The sequence below is a fragment of the Carcharhinus amblyrhynchos genome, chromosome 2 (genome assembly GCF_965287045.1).
Source record: "Carcharhinus amblyrhynchos chromosome 2, sCarAmb.v2.hapA, whole genome shotgun sequence".
NCBI lineage: Eukaryota > Metazoa > Chordata > Chondrichthyes > Carcharhiniformes > Carcharhinidae > Carcharhinus > Carcharhinus amblyrhynchos.
The window spans coordinates 31,577,255-31,599,293 of NC_137325.1; the positions used below are offsets into that span (position 1 = coordinate 31,577,255).

The 22,039-nt window shown below is 42.0% G+C and overlaps 1 protein-coding gene across 1 annotated transcript in view; it reads right to left on the reverse strand.

Annotated features, from left to right (window-relative positions):
* kdm1b (lysine demethylase 1B) overlaps window positions 1–22,039 on the reverse strand; it is a 145,348-nt gene that overhangs the window by 112,237 nt on the left and 11,072 nt on the right. The window contains exons 2-7 of the mRNA XM_080204011.1: window positions 19,257–19,351; window positions 18,407–18,528; window positions 13,815–13,904; window positions 5,251–5,362; window positions 3,727–3,843; window positions 1,291–1,329 (exon numbers count right to left, since the gene is read on the reverse strand). Coding sequence (XP_080060137.1) covers window positions 1,291–1,329; window positions 3,727–3,843; window positions 5,251–5,362; window positions 13,815–13,904; window positions 18,407–18,528; window positions 19,257–19,351 — 575 coding nt within the window. The remainder of the gene's footprint in view (window positions 1–1,290; window positions 1,330–3,726; window positions 3,844–5,250; window positions 5,363–13,814; window positions 13,905–18,406; window positions 18,529–19,256; window positions 19,352–22,039) is intronic.

Sequence of the window (22,039 nt, forward strand, 5' to 3'; positions counted from 1 at the left end):
CTACTTTTATATTCAATCCCCCTCGCTATGAAGGCCAGCATCCCATTCGTCTTCCTGACCACCTGCTGCACCTGCAAGCTGGGTTTTTGCGACTCATGCACAAGGACCCCGAGGTCCCTCTGCACCGTCGCCTGCTGCAGTTTTTCGCCACGTAAGTAATAGTCCTTCCTACCATTCTTCCTACCAAAGTGGACCACCTCACACTTGCCAACATTAAATTCCATTATGATTAACCCACTTAGACTTATCCTACACTCCTCTTTAGTTCCCTTATTTGTCTCAATAGCATCACTTTTTGCCTGACACCATCCCTGATCAAGGAGTGTTCCGAAAGCTTGTGATTCCAAATGAACCTGTTGGACTTTCACTTGGTGTTGTGAGACTTCTTACTGTGCCCACCCCAGTCCAATGCCGGCATTTCCATATCATGGCTAGCATCCCTTTTGTTATTTAATTTCTCCTGCTTTCCACCGGATCGAAACTCTGCCATTTTCTTTCCTTTCCTCACCCACTTTCCATCTTGCTTAAAAATTGCTGTATTCCTAAATAGTCCCAGTTCTGACAAAAGGATCATTGACAACAAAAATTTACAATAACACTGTAACAAAACATTCCAAGGACACCAAACCAAATACGGAGATATCAAGTCAGATGACTGATCACTTGGTCAAAGAAGCATGTTTTAAGCAATGCATTAAAAAAGAAAGCAAGACAAAGAGGTGAAGGGAGGGAATTCCAAAGTTTAAATCATAGGCAACTGAAAGTGCAGCCACAAATGATGGCACAATCTGAACCGTTTACTGTTTCTATCAATAGATGTTTCCTGAACTGCTGAGTATTTCAAGCATCTTATGTTTTCACTTTGTATTGCCAGCACCAGTAGTATTTTTCTCTTTTAAAGTTCTCGTCCTTGTTTACAAATTCATCAACAGCTTTAACCACACCTCTTTCCAAAAGCTCCTTCACCCCCAAAATACGTGATCCTATAATTCTGGTTTCCTGCACATCTCTAATTTTAAAACATAACACATAGCAACTGTATTTTCAGCTGCCTAATCCCAAAACTCTGAAATTTCCACTCCAACCTTGCTACTGCCTTCTTCAAAAAGTAATTGTTACAACCCACTTCTTTGACTGTGTTAATATCACCTAACATGTTCAGTTTTGTTTGATAATGCTCCTGCTGGGCAACTTGGAATGTGCAGATTAAAGGCACTATAAATTTAAGTTGTGTTATTGTCCGTTTAGTTTAGGAACATTATTTAATTAGGTTATATAAATAATACTTACCATGTCTTCAGACAGGGAGCACGGATCTGAATTTTCACTCTGGATGGACATAAAGAAGTCAGTTATTTTGCACTAAGTTTAATGATAATCATAAATACATATTATTCCAACATTACTTTTCCCCACACATACACCATTCCAAGTCAAAAGGGGTGGCAGCTAAGCTACTTCCAGATAATTATTGTCATTGGAGACCAAAGCAGTCTTCCCATGGGGAAGCACATACTCTTCTGGACCCTTCTGCGTGGCCTGATGGGAGATTAAAACATGACAGCACAGTGGCCAGCACTGCTGCTCACAGCACTAGGGATCCAGGTTCAATTCCAGCAGGGGTGACTGTCTCTATGAAGAGTTTGTACATTCTCCCCACTTGTGTGGAATTTCTCTGGGTGCTCCAATTTCCTTCCATAGTCAAAGCTGTGCAGGTTAGGTGGACTGGCCATGGCAAGTGTGCGAGGTTATAGGGTTGGGTGGAGGAGGGGGCCTCGCTGCGATGCTCTTTCAGAGAGTCAGTACAGGCCTGATGGACCGAGTGGTCTACTTCTGCACTAAGGATTCTAGGATTCTATGGAATAAGAACCATCAAGGCAAGATGGTTTTTAAGTGACCATACTATACTTGATTTTTGCTGACATCAAGTCAACAGAAGTGTGCCATGTGATTGTCAACGATATTTCATCATTTCCAGCTAGCCAAGGAGTTCCTATCTCTGACAGCCAAGCACACTAAAATTCCACTCATGCCAGGTGCCCTCTTTCTCTGCAGCTGTCAGTTCAGAGATGACTAGAGAGCAGCAGACCCCACATCCCTAGTTCGCTGCCTCTCCCTTTTCTTCTGTGCTCTCTTCAATTAAGGAAAGAGATCTCTGAGTAAGAGTAATGGCATGTGTTGAATGGCTGGATAGATAGCATTAGTTGACAGTGATTATTAGGGAAAGGCATGACATCACATAAGATGAGAATGACAATCAGTGGTCAACGGACCATAGAGAATGGGAAGAAATCACAGAAAGCAATGGGTATGCTTGCAAGTTAAGTTTTTGAGGAGTGATTTGCTATTGTACTCCAAATTCTAAAGTTCATCAAATTGCATATTTGGGGTGTTCCTTTAAAAACCGCAGATGAAATTAATTCACGCAGGCAACAGTCACACTCGTGAACCAGTCAGGAAACCAGAAAATAATATAATGCAATGGTGAGGTTGAAAAGCTACTGATAGAGCAACGTTGCACCTATCTTCAGGCTTCCTACACCATTAGTAACCATAAGAACATAAGAAATAGGAGCAGGAGTAGGCCATCTAGCCCCTCGAGCCTGCCCCGTCATTCAATAAGATCATGGCTGATCTGTCGTGGCTCAGTTCCACATTCCCGCCCTCTCCCCATAACCCTTAATCCCCTTGCCTATCAAAAACCTATCAACCCGCGTCTTAAATATATTTAGTGAGGCAGCCTCCACCACTTCAACGGGCAGAGAATTCCAGAGATTCACCACCCTTTGAGTGAAGAAGTTCCTCCTCAACTCCGTTCTAAACCGCCCCCCCCTTTATCTTGAGGCTGTGCCCTCTAGTCCTACTGTCCTTTCTGAGCGGGAAGAGCCTCTCCACCTCTATCCTATCCATCCCATTCATCATCTTGTATGTCTCAATGAGATCTCCCCTCATTCTTCTAAACTCTAACGAGTACAAGCCTAGTTTATTCAGCCTCTCCTCATAGTTCAACCCCCTCAACTCCGGTATCAGCCTAGTAAACCTCCTCTGCACTCCCTCCAAGGCCAAAATATCCTTGCGTAAGTACAGCGACCAAAACTGCACACAGTACTCCAGCTGCGGCCTCACCAGTGCCCTATACAGCTGCAGCAAGACCTCCCTACTTTTATACTCAATCCTCCTCGCTATAAAGGCCAGCATCGCATTTATCTTCCTGACCACCTGCTGCACCTGCAGGCTGGGTTTTTGTGACTCATGCACAAGGACCCCGAGGTCCCTCTGCATCGTCACATGCTGCAGTTTTTCGCCATGTAATAGAGAACCATGTTCTCTACCCCCTCATTCCCATCCCCACTATACCACCAATTGCATCAGGAGCTTAATCCAACCGAACATTTCGCCGTTGAACCAGGAGGAACACTACCTACACCATGAATAAAGTAAAATGGCTGATGGATATTCTTCTGAATCTGAATCTAACTGCCATCAGCTTTCAGGGGCAGGTCCAGCATCTGGCATTCTACATGACCTAAATGATCAGGTACTAAAAGAGGGTTGAAATTGGACTTAAAGTAATGTAAACAATCTCAAATCTCTCACAAAAAGCATAGTAACCATAACAATCAGAGTGCTCATCAGCTATTTCTGGCTGTGGAATAGATTTTCTAGTACTATTTCTAACTTGTTCCATATTGCTCACAAATAAGTATGATGATGATTGCACTTGACCTTAACAGCAGTGTGAGTTTTCATGCCACAACGATATGTTTTTGCAGATGTTGTGGTCATATGGACATCTCTTGTTAGCTGACGCCATTTTGCACAATCCGGCTTTGTACATTGTACCTATTACAGACAAACAAAATACCAATAGCATTTTTTGGTGCGACAAAACAAACGTATTGTTAATTAAATAGAGGTGATGGCCTAGTAGTATTATTATCACTAAACTATAATCCAGAAACTCAGCTAATGTTCTGGGGACCTAGGTTTGAATCCTGCTGTGGCAGATGGTAGAATTTGAATTCAATCAAAATATTTGGAATTAAAAATCTACTGATGACCATGAAACCACGGTAACACTGTCGTTAGCATTGCTGTCTCAGTGCCAGAGGCCCGGGTTGAATTCCCAGCCTCGGGTAACCATCTGTGTGGAGTTTGCACTTTCTTGCCGTGTCTGTGTGCATTTCCTCCCACAGTCCGAAAGAAGTACTGGTTAAGAGGATTGCTAAATTCTTCCTCAGTGTCAGGGGGATTAGTAAATACACAAAGTTATGAAGATAGAGCCTCTGTGGGATTATTGTCCGTGCAGCTCAAATGGACTGAATGGCCTCCTGTAGGGATTCTACGATTTCACCTGAACAGGCACTGGAGTGTGGTGATTAGGGGATTTTCACAGTAACTTCATTGCAGTGTTAATGTAAGCCTACTGCAAAAAATAAACTTTAAAACAATTGTCAGGAAAAACTCGTCTGGTTCATTAATGTCCTTTAGGGAAGGAGATTTTCCATCCTAACCTGGTCTGGCCTACATGTGACCCCAGAGCCACAGCAATGTGGTCAACTCTCAACTGCCCTCTGAAATGGCCTAGTAAGCCACTCTGTTCAAGGGCAATAAATGCTGGCCAGTCAGCGATACCCACGTCCCATGAACGAATAAAAAAGAATACTGGCTGGAGCTAGAGTATTACAACAAAATAGATCATAAAACATTCCAGAGGTAGGAAATGGTCAAATCCAATAAGAAGTAGAAATAAAGGAAAAGAAAAGTAATTCACATTGACTTACACAGCAGATACAGTAATGTACTCTCCAACAGTTAATCTATTAGAATTAATAAGTAACTATAGATGAAACTACCTGGAAAACTTTTCTTTTAGGCCATTCTTATCCACTTTTGACTGCCCCGCTCACCCAAAAAGATCAAGTTTTCACAATCTCATTGGGAGTCATATCTTCTGAACACTTCATGACTACAGAAAATGAATCTGATGGGCAAACTGGCCCGCTATCCTATACTGACCTTGGAATCTGCAGTAAATATATCCTCTCTTTCATAATCAAATGGTTAACCAAGCTGATGCTTCAGAAATCATGAACAGCACAAGGAGTCCCATTTCATACGTTAATTTGAACCTTTTCATTACATGGCATTGAAATTTTTGTAGTGTCACAATACCTTTTTGTCTTTGTATAATCATAAAAATAATTTAAACACCACTTTGGATTATCAACTTCTGTTTATTGAACTTACCCAATAAGGAACCAGTTGATCAGACATAAATGCTTTGAGGTTAGGTTCACTTTTGCCATTACTGGTCCAAATTCTTTTCCAGGTTGCATATTTCTCATATCCATCTTTGTGGCTAGAAGTTTAAAGAAATTTAGTAGGTGAAATTTAAATTATTCAAAAAATGAATGAGGTATACTTTTGCTACAAATATTAAAAGGTATCGATTATTTCCACATAGCACATTTATTTCCTTGACATGCTCATTAAATATATTATCTTCAATATTTACACAATTAATACTTTTTAAAAAACGTATTCATGGGATGTGGGCATAGCCAGCTATGCCCACATCTTCTTGAACCACTGTAGTTCAATTGGTGTTGCTAAACCAAGAGAGTGTTTCAAAATTTTGATCCTGTGACAAGTCAAGGAACAACAATATATTTCCAAATAAGGATGGTATATGCTTGGAATGGAACTTGCAGGTGGTGGTGGTGCTCCCATACATCTGCTGGACGTTAACAGTTGCAGGTTTGGAAAAAGCCGTCAAAGAAGCACTGGTCAGTTGCTGCAGTGCATCTTTTATGTAGTATACATTGCTGCCATTATGCATCGGTGGTGGAGAAATTCAATGTTTAAGTTAATGGATGGTGTTGAGCTTCTTCAGTGTGGTTGGAGCCACAATCATCCAGGCAAGTTGAGTATATTCCATTACATGCCTGATTTGTGTCTTGGAGAAGGTGGACAGGCTTTGGTGCATCAGGTGGAGAGTTACTTGAGTCAAGATTTCCAGCCTCTGACCTGCTCTGGTAGCCACAATATTTGTATGGCTGGTCCTGTTCAGGTTCTCGTCAATAGTAACCCTCAGGATGCTGAAAGTGAGGCATCAAGTAATGGTAATGCCATTGAATGTCAAGGGAAGATAGGTAGATTCTGACTTGTTAGAGACTGTCATTGCCTGGCATCTTTGTGGCGTGAATGTTACTTATTATTTATTATCCCTTTATGACAAGTAATATTCACGCCACAAGGGTGCCGGGCAATGATGATGCATGAATGTTTCCATATCTTGCTACATGTGGGCATGATGTCAAGGGTCATGGCCTCTGCAGGAACCACTGCCTTCAGCAGTTTCTTGATATCAAGTGGAGTGAATTGAATTGGCTGACGGCTGGCATTTATGATTCTCAGGACCGCAGCAGAAGGCCAAAATAGATAATCCACTCGACAGCTCTGCCTTAAGGTGGCTGAAAATACGTTAGCCTTATCTTTCACACTGACATGTTTGGTTCCCCCACCATTGAGGAAGAAAGTATTTGGGGAACTCCTACTTCATTAATTGTTAATAATTAATTGGAATTTGTCAGGCTTTAACATTACAGATTATGGTTAAATGCAATTCTCCAACTGTCAATAATTCACAGTTCCTTATGGATGCCCAATTTTGGGCTGTATCAATCATTAGACTTTAAAACCAAGATTCTAATGATAGCTCAGAAGGGAACACTGTTGATCGCAATACATAAGACAAGTCCTATTTTTCAGTGTCAAAAGTCATGTTTAGGCCTGTACCAAGATACAAGTGCACACCCATGCATCCTATTTTCTGCTGAGACATGCTAAACTCTCATTTCATTTTTCACCTCAGAAATGCATATTTCACTCACCTTACAAGTCAGTAAGGAGCCTCACTATATCAGATTAAAGTCCAACAGGTTTATTTGAAATCACAAGCTTTCGGAGTACTACTCCTTCATCAGGTGAGTGGGGATGAAGGAGCAGTGCTCTGAAAGCTTGTGACTCCAAATAAATCTGTCGGATTTTAATCTGGTGTTGTGAGACTTTTTACTGTGTCGATCCCTGTCCAATGCCAGCATCTCTACATCATGGTCACAGGTCAGCACATGGGATCAAGCAGCCAATGCAGATCATGTTGCAAAGGTGGAGGACAGAAGTTTACGACAGAGCCACACAAAGCAGACCGCACATGGTAAACAAACAACAGAAATGGAACCTCTGGCAAAAAGACTGAGGACACAGCTGGTTCCAAGCTAAAAACTGTAACATACGCTAGCTTGTCAAATAACAGTGCTGTGAGGAAAATCGTCGTTAGTGAAACCTGTTGCAGGGAAAGGAAGAAGACGCCATCCACACTGAAGATAATGGCCAAGCGCAAAAGTGGCGTGAGAACCCAGACCAACCACTGGCCTGATCTTAAGCATGTATTGGAATGGATCTTGAAATTGCCAGAACAGTTACAAATGAACAGAAATGCCACACATTTATACACACTTAATAGGGTTAGCCCAAACCCCCCGAATCCAGCAAAAATTTCAGAGAATAGCTAGTTGATGCAGCCATTAAATGGTATGCCAACATCTAGTGTTGCAGCAGAGGGTTAAGATTCCCCACCACTCCCTTAAAATTTCATACAAGTCAGGGGTAGGCAGTGTGAAGGCCATGTGATGGATTTCATGAGCCCATTCCACTTTCAAACACACTGGCTGGGATGGGAGCATAAAAATTCAGCCTATGATGCCACATTGTCAACATAGATGAAATGCTCATGAATTTTGATTTGCTCAACAACTGAACCATGGAGTGAAATAGTTAGAAAACAATTATAGAGAAATCACAGGAAAATACAGTAATTTACAGTAGTATTGGGGCTGCAGAGACAATGTAACATAATTAAAGTCTACGGCACTGTAATTTTAAAATCTAACGCCATGCTTAAATTCAAGTTCCCTGTAGGAGGTTTTGTGTATGTCCATGATAATGGTCAAATGGATAAGAATACAGCGATGCTGTAGATCCAAAGATGTGCAGGTTAGGCAGATTGGCCCTGATAAATTGCCCCTTAATGTCCCAAAATATGCAAATTAGAGGGGGATGAGCAGGGTAAATATATGAGGTTATGGAGGTAGGGTGGGGGAAAGGGTCTGGCTAAGACACACTGTTAGAGAGTCAGTGCAGACTCGATGGGCTGAAAGGTCTCCTTTTGTACTGCAGGAATTCTATGAGGGGGGAGGGGAAGAAAAACATTTCTCCTCAACTCTGCCTTGAAAGAGCAACTTTAAACTTTTAAATAGTGAGCCCTAGTTCTAGATTTCCCCACAAGAGAAAATATCATCTCCATACGCACCTTGTCAAGACCCCTCAGGATCTTGTATGTTCCAATCAAGTCACCTCTTCCTCTTCTAAACTCGAGCCTATCCTGTCCAGTCTTTCCACATTAGACAATATGTCCATTCCTTCTCTGAACGGTGTTAGTTTAGTAAACCTTCTCTGAACTGTCTGTTTAGTTAATACTCTCTGAACTGTATCCAACGCATACACACCCTTCCTTAAATAAAGAGACCAACACTGTACAAAGAATTCCAGCCTGTGTAACTGAAGAATAACTTCCCTACTATTGTGTTCAATTCCTCTCTCAATAAATAACATCCCAAAATAGTTCCCCAAATTTCTTGCTTTATTAGCCTTTCGCGATTCACACACAAGGAGGAAACTATCCATCTGGCATTGTCATGTGCACCCTTCTTCTGCTTCATCTGATTCTATATCATATAGGGCTCTTAATTTGTTTGCCCTCCCTTTCTCCCTTGTGGGAATGTAATTTGTCTATACCTGAACTATCTCCTCTTTAAAGTTGCCCATTGTTTCATCACAATTTTGTCTATCCATATTTCAATTAATCCAGACCAAATCTATTCTGACTCCATTGAAATTGATGCTTCCCAGATTATTCTTGCTCTTGACTGGTCCTCACCTTTTCCATAGGGAATCTAAACCTTATCTCATTACTGTTGCTTCAACCTTCCCCTACAAACACTTGATCCACTTGATGTACCTCATTTCCAGAAATGCCACCTTCCCTGTTGGACTAGAAATAATGATGTGGGTATGCCGGCGTTGGACTGGCGTAAACACAGTAAAAAGTCTGACAACACCAGGTTTTAGTCCAACCTATTTATTTGATAATATACTCACAAGCTTTCGGGGTTAGCCCCTTCGTCAGGTGAATGGAGAGTTCTGGCCTCAGACAGAGCATATAAAGCACAGACAGTTTAGAGATTACTGATTAGAATGCGAATCCTTACACCTAACCTGCTGTTCAAGACCTGAAGTGGCTGAAGACGAACATCTCGCCAGGGCTATCCCCACACCCCCACTTCTTGCTTTCAGACAACCACACAACCTCAAACAGACCATTGTTCGCAGCAAACTACCCAGCCTTCAGGAGAACAGTGACCACAATACCACACAACCCTGCCACAGCAACCTCTGCAAGACATGCCGGATCATCGACATGGATACCATCATCACACGTGAGAATACCATCCACCAGGTACATGGTAAATACTCTTGCAACTCGGTCAACATTGTCTACCTGATACGTTGCAAGAAAGGATGTCCCGAAGCATGGTACATTGGGGAGACCATGCAGACGCTACGACAACGGATGAATGAACATCGCTCGACAGTCACCAGGCAAGACTGTTCCCTTCCTGTTGGCGAACACTTCAGTGGTCACGGGCATTCAGCCTCTGACCTTCGGGTAAGCATTCTCCAAGGCGGCCTTCACGACACACGACAGCGCAGAGTCGCTGAACAGAGACTGATAGCCAAGTTCCGCACACATGAGGACGGTCTCAACAGGGATCTTGGGTTCATGTCGCACTATCTGTAACCCCCGTGACTTGCCTGGGTTTGCAAAACCTCACTTACTGTACTGTCTGGAGACAATACACATCTCTTTAAACTGTGATCAGTGCTCCTTCCACTCACATTATCAGCCACTTCAGGTCTTGAACAGCAGGTTAGGTGCAAGGATTCGCATTCTAATCAGTAATCTCTAAACTGTCTGTGCTTTATATGCTCTGTCTGAGGCCAGAACTCTCCATTCACCTGACGAAGGGGCTAACCCCGAAAGCTTGTGAGTATATTATCAAATAAATAGGTTGGAATAAAACCTGGTGTTGTCAGACTTTTTACTGTGACTAGAAATATACAGATGTAGAAAGTTCTTCCGAGCACAATCTGCAAACTCTGGCCCCATTCTGTCTTTCATACTTTTACATACAGGGATTGACAAGAACCAAAACTTTTGTTCCCTTCTCTTTCTGTCCGTAATCAGTTCAATTTTTTTGAAAAGGAAGATGTGTGTGTTTCTTTACCCCCAAGCATATGTTTAATTTAACAAGTAAAGGCATGTTAACACTATTACTATCCAAGTCTAGATTGTGACAATTAGAGTCTCATAATTGCTCTATAATTCATGCAACTCTAATTTCTTGCAAATTTGTTCCTTAATCTTCCCCATTAGTTGGTGGCTTATAAATACACTCAGCAATGTAATAGCAGGTCTATTGTTTCTTAGTTATAACCAAATAGATTCTGTCCTTGGCCCCTCTGGGGCACGCTCATTTGTCAGCATTGTAATATTCTCCTAAATTAAAACTACTCCTCTTCTCTTTCCTTCCCTATTTTTCCTAAATATCCCATATCCTGGAATATTTCGTACCAGTCCTGCTCTTTGTTGAGCCAGCTCACTCTTGGCATCACAATTATCATATCCCTGCATGGCCATCTTGCACCTTCAACTCACCAACCTAATTTCCCACACTCAACCCATTAACATACATACAGGATAACACTAAATTTAGACTTTATTACATGCCCATTAATCTAACTACACCTTACAATTTTCTATCTTAGTGCCAACTGGCTCACCCAATTCTCTGTGCACTTGGATGTTCCTCTCTATTATCTCCTTGTCCCTACACCCGTATCATATTAGTTTAAACTGTCCACATTAATATCACAAAACACCTTGCCAATCTAGCTTTGGTGCAATCCATCAGCTCTGTACTTGTCCCACCTTCCCAAAAGTTGATCCCAATGTCCCTGGAATCCAAATCCTTCTGTACTGCAACATCTCTCAAGCCTTTTGCCCTCCTGTTTTATCATAGAAACCCTACAGTGCAGAAAGAGGCCATTTCGCCCATCAAGTCTGCACCGATCACAATCCTACCCAGGCCCTACACCCATATCCCTAAATATTTACCCGCTAATCCCTCTAACCTACACATCTCAGGACACTAAAGGGGCAATTTTAGCATGGCCAATCAACCTAACCCGCACATCTTTGGACAGTGGGAGGAAACTAGAGCACACGGAGGAAACCCAAGCAGATACAAGGAGAATGTGCAAACTCCACACAGACAGTGGCCCAAGCCAGGAATCAAACCCAGGTCCCTGGAGCTGTGAAGCAGTAGTGCTAACCACTGTGCTACCATGCTGCCCATGATTTTTTTTTATTTATATACTCAGTTGTGTGTAATAGCAGGAGTAACCAAAAGAGAAAATGCTGGAAAATCTCAGCAGGTCTGGCAGCATCTGGAAGGAGAGAAAATTTTGTGTTTTTTGTTTCAGTACAATATGGAGTTTTATTTTGTGCGGTTGGTCATCGCCTTTGTCCCTTCCAACACGGCGTGCTTGGCCAGTCCCCCAGGCGGCAGCAGCAGTTGGCACATGGCAGTCTGGATCTCTTGGGAGCTGATGGTACCACGCTTGTTGTAATGGGCCAGGCGGGAAGTCTCACCGCCCCCTCCCCCAGGATGCACTCCAAGATGTCACTGGCGAAGAGTTCAATGTTCACGGCCTTGGAGGAGACACTGTGTCAGGGTGAAGCTACTTTGTAGATGGAGATGGGGTCTTTCCTTGCCGCTTTTCCATGGCGGCTTGTTTAGGGCTTTCTCGCTGCCTTGCCTCTGGGCAGTTGCTGCTTATCCTCACCCATTGTCACCTCAGACATGGAATAATATTGCTGCCTGGTGTTTTGTTCGGATTTAACCCAGCCGGTTAAATTTTAACTGGATTATTTTCAAGATTTCAGCAGAGGAACATTTGCTTGTCGGGGGGAGAGGGGAGGGGCGTTGGAAAAAGTAAGAAGTACTTTCATTTGGACATTAGCTTGCCAGCTGTGGTTCATTCTTTGGCAGGTATGCTCTCGAATTAGAAGCCTGGGGCTTTGAGACCTTCACTAGTGTCTTGAGTGCAAAACTTGAGGCTAGAACTCTCTTGCGGTAGTTTTTTTACTGCTACGTTGATGAGGGAAAGGGGGCCAGTATTTCTGACCCATCCCTAATTGCAGCTGGAGTACTGTGTGCAATTTTGGTCACCACACTTGCGCAAGGATATTGTGGCCTTGGAGGGAGTGCAGAGGAGGTTCACTAGGCTGATACCGGAGATGAGGGGGTTGGGCTATGAAGAGAGACTAAATAGACTGGGTCTGTACTCATTGGAGTTTAGAAGGATAAGGGGGGATCTTATAGAGACGTATAAGATAATGAAGGGGATGGATAGGGTAGAGGTAGAGAGATTCTTCCTGCTCAGAAAGGACAGCAGGACTAGAGGGCACAGCCTCAAGATAAGGGGGGTGCAGTTTAGAACGGAGTTGAGGAGGAACAACTTCACTCAAAGGGTGGTGAATCTCTGGAATTCTCTGCCCATTGAAGTGGTGGAGACTACCTCGCTAAATGTATTTAAGAGGCGGGTAGATAGGTTTTTGGTAGGCAAGGGAATTAAGGGTTATGGGGAGAAAGCGGGAAAGTGGAACTGAGCCACTTCAGATCAGCCATGATCTTATTGAATGGCGGGGCAGGCTCGAAGGGCTAGATGGCCCACTCCTGCTCCTATTTCTTACGTTCTTAATCTGGAAATAACCACCTTCGAGGTTCCGCTTGCTAGTTTCCTTCCTAGCTCCCCGAATTCTGTCCGAAGGACCATATCCCTCTTTCTACCCATCTCATTGATACAGACCACAACAGCCAGCTGTTCATCCTCTCCCCTCAGAGCAAATCACTACTGAGAAAGTGTAAATCACAATTTTGTCAAGTCTCCATGGATAGTTTCCATCATAAATTTGGATACTTGAGTTACTATGATGGAAAAAATTGAGACAATAAATGAGAAAAACATTACAACCAGATGGAATGTTAACAGGAAATACATACAGGACTAATTTTTTTCCTGAAAGAACGATTAGGCCAAAGTAGAAGAATTTAAACTTGCAGCTACACTGATGCTGAAATTAAGGCACCGTGAAACAAAGTTCCAGCTTTGAAGATACCACCCTATTAGCACCATGTGTGCTGAATTTCTATATGTAAGCTCTGTACATATCCATATATGACAGAGAAGTATCTAAAGAGGTATCTTTCTGACTAGTCTGAAATTATAACCAAAATCCAACCTCCCCATTACAGCAAATTAAATCCATCCTCCAGAAGGTAGTTACTTTTATACTTTACATGGTGTGGCAGCACTGTACAAATATGCAAGAATTATTCCACGAAGAAGCAGCATGTCAGTGCACCGTTAATTCCCAACTCACAGTGCTGGCATTCTAGAAAAATAAAATTAATTGGAAGCAAGGAGCTACCACAGTAATTAGGATAAAGGGGAGAAAAAGTCTAAGCATTCCTTGAATACACTTGAAAAATGCCACAGGCTTAAGAACAGACATACCAGTCAGCATCTTTAGGAAATAATTTAAAACACATATTCCAGAGACTCACCTTCGGTAACAGTGGTCGAAGCACTCATTGCAGAAATGCTCTCCACAAGATAAATGGTACCAGCGTGATGTGTAACCATTTTTGGCACACCTAAAATGATGAATCACAAAAATAAGCATGAAATAAATTTCCAAATCTCAACACAAACAATAACATGCAAATGATTCATTATCAGTTATGTTTCAGATAGTGGCATTCTTGCCTTTCAGTCATTAGATTATAGGTTCAAGTCCCGTTCGGAAGTCTTAAGCATAATAATCTACACTGACACTCTAGTATGATACTGATGGAATGCTACATTGTTGAAAGTACTGTCTTTCAGATGAGCCCTTAAACCCTGTTTGCTCTCTCAAGTGGATGTATAAGAACAAACGGCACAATTCCAAACAAGGAAAATCCTTCCTGATGTCCTAGCCAATATTTATCCTTAAAAATCAACATCACCTAAAAGCAAATTATCTGGACATTGCTGTTCATGAGAATTTTCTATGCACAAGTGTCACGTTTCCTAAATACAACAGTGACCACACTTAAACAAAAACTTCATTAATTGTAAAGCATTTCAGAACTTCTGAGGTCTTGAAATGAAAAGTAGCACTTAAATGCACGTCTTTATTTCTCTCCTAAGTGTTTGCAAACCTTAGATGACCAAAATGTAAACTTTGTCAGTAATTCAAAATGAGATGCTATAACCTTGACATTCAAATTAAATCAACTGTTCAAAAAAAACACTTGTCATCTCAAAGCTGTGCAGCATTGCAAGGAGCTAGAACACAACAACAATATGAAATTATATAGCGCCTTCTGCACAGTAAAACATTCTAAGGTGTTTTACAGGAGCACGGTCAGATATATATCTGGAGAACAAGCCTCTTACTAAGGAGAGGATAAGCCTGACCAATGATCTGAGCAGCGTTTTAAAAAAATAGTAACGAGGGCATTTGAGAGTTTTGGGCCTAGATAGCTGAAGGCGTGACTATCAAAAGTGGAGAGAAAGAAGTCAGGGATACACAAGAGGCCAAAATGTGAGGAACACAGAATTCTCAGTTCTGCAGTTGGAGGAGGTTACAGAGATGGGGAGCAGAGAGATCATGTCTGAACATAAAGGGGAGGCAACAGCCTAGTGGTATTATCACTAGACTATTAATCCAGAAACTCAGCTAACGTTCTGGGGACCTGGGTTTGAATCGTGCTGTGGCAGCAAGTGGAATTTAAACTCTATAAAAATATCTGGAATTAAGAACCTACTGATGACCAGGAAACCATTGTCAATTGTCGGAAAAACCCATCTCATTCACTAATGTCCTTTAACGAAGGATATCTGCCCTTTTTTTTTTAAAACCTGTTCTGGCCTACATGCGACTCCAGAGCCACAGCAATCTGGTTGACTCCCAACTGCTCTCGGGCAACTAGGGATGGGCAATAAACGCTGGCCAGCCAGCAACGTCAATGTCCCACGAATGAATGAACAGTAATAATAATTTTAAGCTTGAGGCATTGGTGGGCTGGGAGCCAATATGGGTCACTGAGGACAAAAGGTGCTGGGCAAATGAGCCTTGATGTACAATAAGGTGTTGGATGAGCTCAAGTTTATGGAGGGGAGGTGGAGAATGACAGATTGGAGGAGGCTGGCTATGATTACTGGAATAGTTGAGTCTGGCAGTATAAGCAGCTGATAAGGCTAAGTGGGCAATTAACAAGGAGAAAGTCAGTGGTTTTAAGTGATGAGAGAGGATGTAGGATCAAAAGTTCAACTAAGGGGTCACCAGGTCAATCCAGTAGCATCCTAGTAAATCTTTTCTACACTCTTTCCAGTTTAATAATATCATTTCTAATAATAGGGTGACCAGAATTGTACACAGTATTCCAAGCGTGGCCTTACCAATGTTTTGTACAACTTCAACAAGCCATCCCATCTCCTGTATTCAATGTTTTGAACTATGAAACCATGCATGCCAAACGACTTCTTCACCACTCTGTCCATCTGTGACTTCACTTTCAAGGAAGTATGAACTTGTAACCCTAGATCTCTTTATTCTGTAACTTTCCCCAACGCCCTACCATTAACTGAGTAATTCTGCCCCAGTTCAATCGACCAAAATGCATCACTTCGCATTTACCTAATGCGAAGTCAATGGGTCAATGGGTGCTATTCGGATTGGCGGATGGTGACTAGTGGGGTGCCCCAGGGGTCGGTGCTGGGGCCTCAGCTATTTACCATTTATATAGATGATCTGGAGGAGGGAACCGAGTGCAGGGTGTCGAAATTTGCTGATGACACCAAGATTGGGGGAACGGCAAATTGTGCGGAGGGTGTGGAGAGTCTGCAGAAGGATCTAGATAGGCTGGGCGAATGGGCCGGGAAATGGCAAATGGAATTTAATGTTGGCAAGTGTGAGGTGGTCCACTTTGGTAGGAAGAATGGTAGGAAGGACTATTACTTACGTGGCGAAAAACTGCAGCAGGCGACGGTGCAGAGGGACCTCGGGGTCCTTGTGCATGAATCGCAAAAACCCAGCTTGCAGGTGCAGCAGGTGGTCAGGAAGGCGAATGGGATGCTGGCCTTCATAGCGAGGGGGATTGAATATAAAAGTAGGGAGGTCTTGCTGCAGCTGTATAGGGCATTGGTGAGGCCGCAGCTGGAGTACTGTGTGCAGTTTTGGGCGCCGCACCTGCGCAAGGATATTTTGGCCCTGGAGGGAGTGCAGAGGAGGTTTACTAGGCTGATACCGGAGCTGAGGGGATTGAGCTATGAGGAGAGGCTGAATAAACTAGGCTTGTACTCGTTAGAGTTTAGAAGAATGAGGGGAGATCTCATTGAGACGTATAAGATGATGAATGGGATGGATAGGATAGAGGTGGAGAGACTCTTCCCGCTCAAAAAAGACAGTAGGACTAGGGGGCACAGCCTCAAGATAAAGGGGAGGCGGTTTAGAACGGAGTTGAGGAGGAACTTCTTCACTCAAAGGGTGGTGAATCTCTGGAATTCTCTGCCCGTTGAAGTGGTGGAGGCTGCCTCGCTAAATATTTTTAAGAAGCGGGTTGATGGGTTTTTGATAAGAGAAGGGATTAAGGGTTATGGGGAGAGGGCGGGAAGGTGGAGCTGAGCCACGACAGATCAGCCATGATCTTATTGAATGGCGGGGCAGGCTCGAAGGGCTAGATGGCCTACTCCTGCTCCTATTTCTTATGTTCTTATGTTCTTATGAAACTCCATCTGCCATTCGTCACCTCACTGGCCCAATTGATCAAGGTCCCGCTGCAATTGGAGATTACCTTTCTCACTGTCCACCAATCTTGGTGTCTAATGACAGCAAGTAAGGGACTTACTAACGATGCCCTCTATATTCTCATCCAAACCATTTATATAAATGACAAATAACAGTGGGCCCAGCATTGATCCGAGGCACACCACTGGTCGCAGACCTCCAGTTTGAAAAACAACTCTCTACAACCACCCTCTGGTTTCTGTCAAGAAGCCAATTTTTTATCCAACCACCCTCTGGCTTCTATCAAGAACTATACAACACTCTTTCACGATCAGTATAGTCCAAGCATCTTAGCTGAGAGTTTTCAACAAAACTAAAACATGCCTGGCAAGAAGCTGATTCCACAGCCAAGTGCTCTATTAGTTTAGACTTTTTTTTTGCTGAAAATGAACCAAAACTGGTTTTAAAGTCTGTACAGTACTTAACAGAGTGCCCATAGTTCCAAATGGCAACAAAAAAAAACATACTGGGAAAGGCTTAAATACAGAAAATTAAAAATACAGCATATTTAGATGTGGTCAGACGAAGAACTCTTTTGTAATGAAAACAAGCCAAATATTTTCTACAGACAGGATCTTATTTGAGCAACAAAATCAAAAGAGACTAATTTTCACTTCCATCTACACATCAATAATAGTTAAAAGATATACTTTTCAACACAGTTAAGAAAGTTGGAGTTTAAGATGCATCTTTGTTTGTAAACAACGAAACTACTAATTTTGAATCAAAGAGGGAATTTGGAAGAAACTTATTTTCCCCAGAGTGCTGAGTATGGAACTCGCTTCCACTGGGAGTCATTTAGGTGTTTTAAGAACAGACAAGTACGTGAAAGAGCATGGAATAGGGGACAGATAATAGGATAAGAGGATTAAAGATGGGAAGGGTCTCACGTGAAGTATAAATGCTGGCATGTACTGAAGGGCCTGTTTCTGTGCCATATACCGATGGCGGTGGGGGCTAAAAATTCCTAAAATTTAAAACATGCCAGAGCTCTTGTCAGAAAACTTATGTAGTGTCAATTGTACACTGTTTTCAGTCTTGGAAGGATTATTAGTGTAGTGTAATTAGATGTCATAATTTGACCATGAGTTTAACAACTAAATACATTTCAAAACCACAAGTAAATCCTGATCCAAGAGCGCAATTGCATTGGACAAATACAAATGTTGAGTTTTGAATAAATTATGTAAATTTCATTTCCTATTGCCATAAAAAAAACAATATTTACATTATTCCTAAAAAGACAAACAGATTTCAATTGAGCAGCTTAACAATAATCTCATTTTATTGCAAGAACCTGTTTACAGAATCAATGTCACTTGCCTCTCTGCAGCACTCGCAAAGCAAACAGGATATGTTGCGCTACATCCAGCCTTTTCACACTTCCTATACTTCTTTTCAGAACCTTCTTCCTCTTCCTCAGTTTCAAAAGTTTTCTTTTTGACCTTGTTATAAGAAAAGCAAAATTAATTTGTTATCAAAATGCTGATCTTGCAGCTCCACAAATGCTTCTGTGTTGCATCATTTTTCAAATTATATAAATGTTCTATTGTGGTGTAATACAAATCTATCAAGTGTGACAATCTTCTACAGTTTATGGAATATGAGCCATATGCACCATAGACTAGCATATGTGACTTACAACGCTCATATCGTCTGCAAAGCTGCAGTGACAGTCACCTTGCATCTTCACCAAGCTGGGGATTGCAAATGTAATATTGGCAAAAACCATCTATAGTCACTAACAACAAAATTCTGTTCAATACAACAAATTCACCGCAGGGTATCTGCAGCATTGCTGGCCTATAGTGATTTTCTTTCACTATATATTTGTATGAAATATATCAATTTAGAGCATATTTAAGACCTCATAGTGTATCTTCAGATTATTTTATACAAGAACATTTACAACTTTATTAATAGCAGCACTTAAAAACAAAATTCAACATCATATTAAAGAAATATAAAGTATCTTCAAAAGTCTTGATCATCCATTCGTTGCTAGGTACCAATATTTTTTGAGTTTAAAAACCAGAGTAACAAGATGCATTAACACAAGAGGCAATATGATATAATCTAATTTCAAATTTGGTTCATGAATGAAACTGACTTGAATTGAAAGAGTAGATTGAGAACTATAGTGAATATTGGTTTTAATGGGACTATACAACACCTGTCTTCCTGATGATCTCAGGGGAGGATTGTTATCCATTGATGCTTCAAAAATAGGTGGCCTTTTCTTCGCTCGCATCCGTCCACTCATGGCATCTGAAAATAATCAACATGTATATATGTGCGGATGGTTATCAAACTTGAAAAATAAACAAGGTTTTATTGTAAGATCTGATCATTTCGAATTCACTTGCACAGATACCGCACCAGAAACACTTGAGTTTTCATTCACCATTTGCTGTTAGTTTAGCAAAATGAGTGTAACAATTTTGAATCTGGTTATAGACCATGCCATTGATGAAATTTTCCTGAGTAGCTGAAGCAGCACCTCTCAAATTTTTTGGTCTAAAGTAATTGCCAGGAAGATTTTGAGCAAAGAAAAGATTTCATGCAACATAATTGGAGAAACTTAAAGTGCAATCAAATTAATGCATGAGAAATTATATTTAAACATAGAGAAGGAAAATGAATGGACGCTTACGACATGCAGAGGTATTATCTCTGCCGAACAAAGACATACTAGATACTGAAGTTACCAAATTAGTCTTCAGGCTGCTGGCTGTTAATAAGTCTTTTCTACTTTATAAAGTCAGGAACCCACTGAATGTTGTCATCCGATATAGATGTATGAAAATTATAGCCATTTATACACTACATAGAAAAGTAAGTGTAATCCAAAAATAATGATACTGAGAGAAAGAGCTGTAAGGACAGATGACCGAAAACTTTGGTCAAAGATTTTAAAAGGAGAATCTTACAGGAGCTGGAAAGCTTTGGGGAGAATGATTTGGGGGAAAATCTAACTAGTTTGATTAGTAAGTTTGCGGATGACACAAAGGTTGGTGGAATTGCGGGTAGCGATGAGGACAGTCGGAGGATACGGCAGGATATAGATCGGTTGGAGACTTGGGTGGAGAGATGGCAGATGGGAGTTTAATCCAAACAAATGTGAGGCAATGCATTTTTGAAAGGTCTAATACATGTGGGAAATATACAGCAAATGGCAGAACCCTTAAGAGTATTGACAGGCAGAGGGATCTGGGTGTACAAGTACACAGGTCACTGAAATTGGCAATGCAGATAAAGAAGACATGCGGCATGCACGCCTGGACATTTGAGTTTGAAAACTAGCAAGTCATGTTGCAGCTTTACAGAACCTTAATTAGGTTGCACTCAGAATAGTGTGTTCAATTCTGGTTGCCACACTACCAGAAGGATGTGGAGGTTTTGGAGGGGGTACAGGAAAGGTTTACCAGGATGTTGCCCAGTATGGAAGCCATTAGCTATGAGGAGAGGTTGGAGAAACTTGGTTTGTTCTCACTGGAACATGGAGGTTGAGGAGCAATCTGATAGAGGTTTACAAGAATATGAGGGGCATGGTCAGAGAGGATAGTTAGAATCTTTTTCCCCAGGGTGAAACTGTCAATTATGGAGGCATAGGTTTAAGTGTGAGGGGCAAGGTTTAAAAAAGAGATGTATGAGGTGATGCAAGGTGAACTGAAATCTCAATTTCACTTTTTACACAGAGGGTGGTGGAACTCGCTGCCAGGGTAGATAGTGGAAGCAGTCACAATAATAACTTTTAAGGGGCAGCTGGACAAATACATGAATAGGATGGGAATAAAGGGATATGGTCCCTGGAAGGGTAGGGGGTTTTAGTTCAGACAGGCAGCATGATCTTGGAGCGCCAAAAGGCCTGTTCCTGTGCTGTAATTTTCTTTGTTCTTTGTAAGTCCATAGTTCAGGACTTGGACGGTAGAAGGCACCATCACCAACAGCGAGCTCATGGAAGAATCTTAAAATGTGAATAGGAAAGTTAAAATGGAGGTATCTGAAGGCTAAATGCCAGTTTGGCCCAATGAGCACTGCAATGATGGGTGAACAACACTCGGTTAGGATACAGACAGCAGAGTTTTTGATTAGCTTAGATTTAATCAGTGCAGAAGGCAATAAGGAAAACAGTGGAATAATCAATTGTAGAAGTAAAAATATGATAAAGGCTTCAGCAAATGAGTTGAGTCAGGACATTAGTAATTAATAATTTGGAATTAGGTAGTCTTGATTACGGAAAGGAATTGGGACAAGTAGTTCAGCGCTGGGACAACTAGGGGCTGCAGACAATCAGGTTCAATCTGAGACAGTACTAAAGAGGGGAATGGAATCAGCGGCTAGAAAATACAGAGGTGGCTGCAGGGGCAAAATTTTTGATTTTCTCGCTGCTTAACAATCAGAACATTGGCTCACCAGGTTGAGAAGTCAGACAAACACAGCATTAAGTGCAGGGATCTAGAGGGACAACAGTGAGATGGAGCCAGATGCCATCAGTGTACATATGGACCCTGACCGGTGTCAGGGAGGGGTAGTACCTCTGGTGGGGGAACATGTCATGTCCTTTCAGGGTGGTTTGTCCACCTTTTGTCCCCACCTGGCACTCAGCTCTCACCTGTGTCTCCCCATAGCTGTTTGCATGCGACAGCTGCCACACCCCGGGCAATGGCTTTGACAAGCCAGCTAAACCAGATGAGGGTAGCCGACAGGTCTCAACCCTCAGTGAGATAGGGAGATGTCTATCCCAGCATGTGAAGACAGACTCTGGCACACTGAGCAGACCAGACCAATGGAAGGTCCAACAGTCAAGAAGGCAGTCTCTGCAAGCGTCGCAGAACGCAAAGAGCAGGACAAGACACAGAAGATGTCCTGGTCATTCACTGCGCCTAGTCCCATCTCCAGCCATCTTGATTCTTGTCTTGCCACTGGATCCAGACAGGAACTGGGAAGACAGAG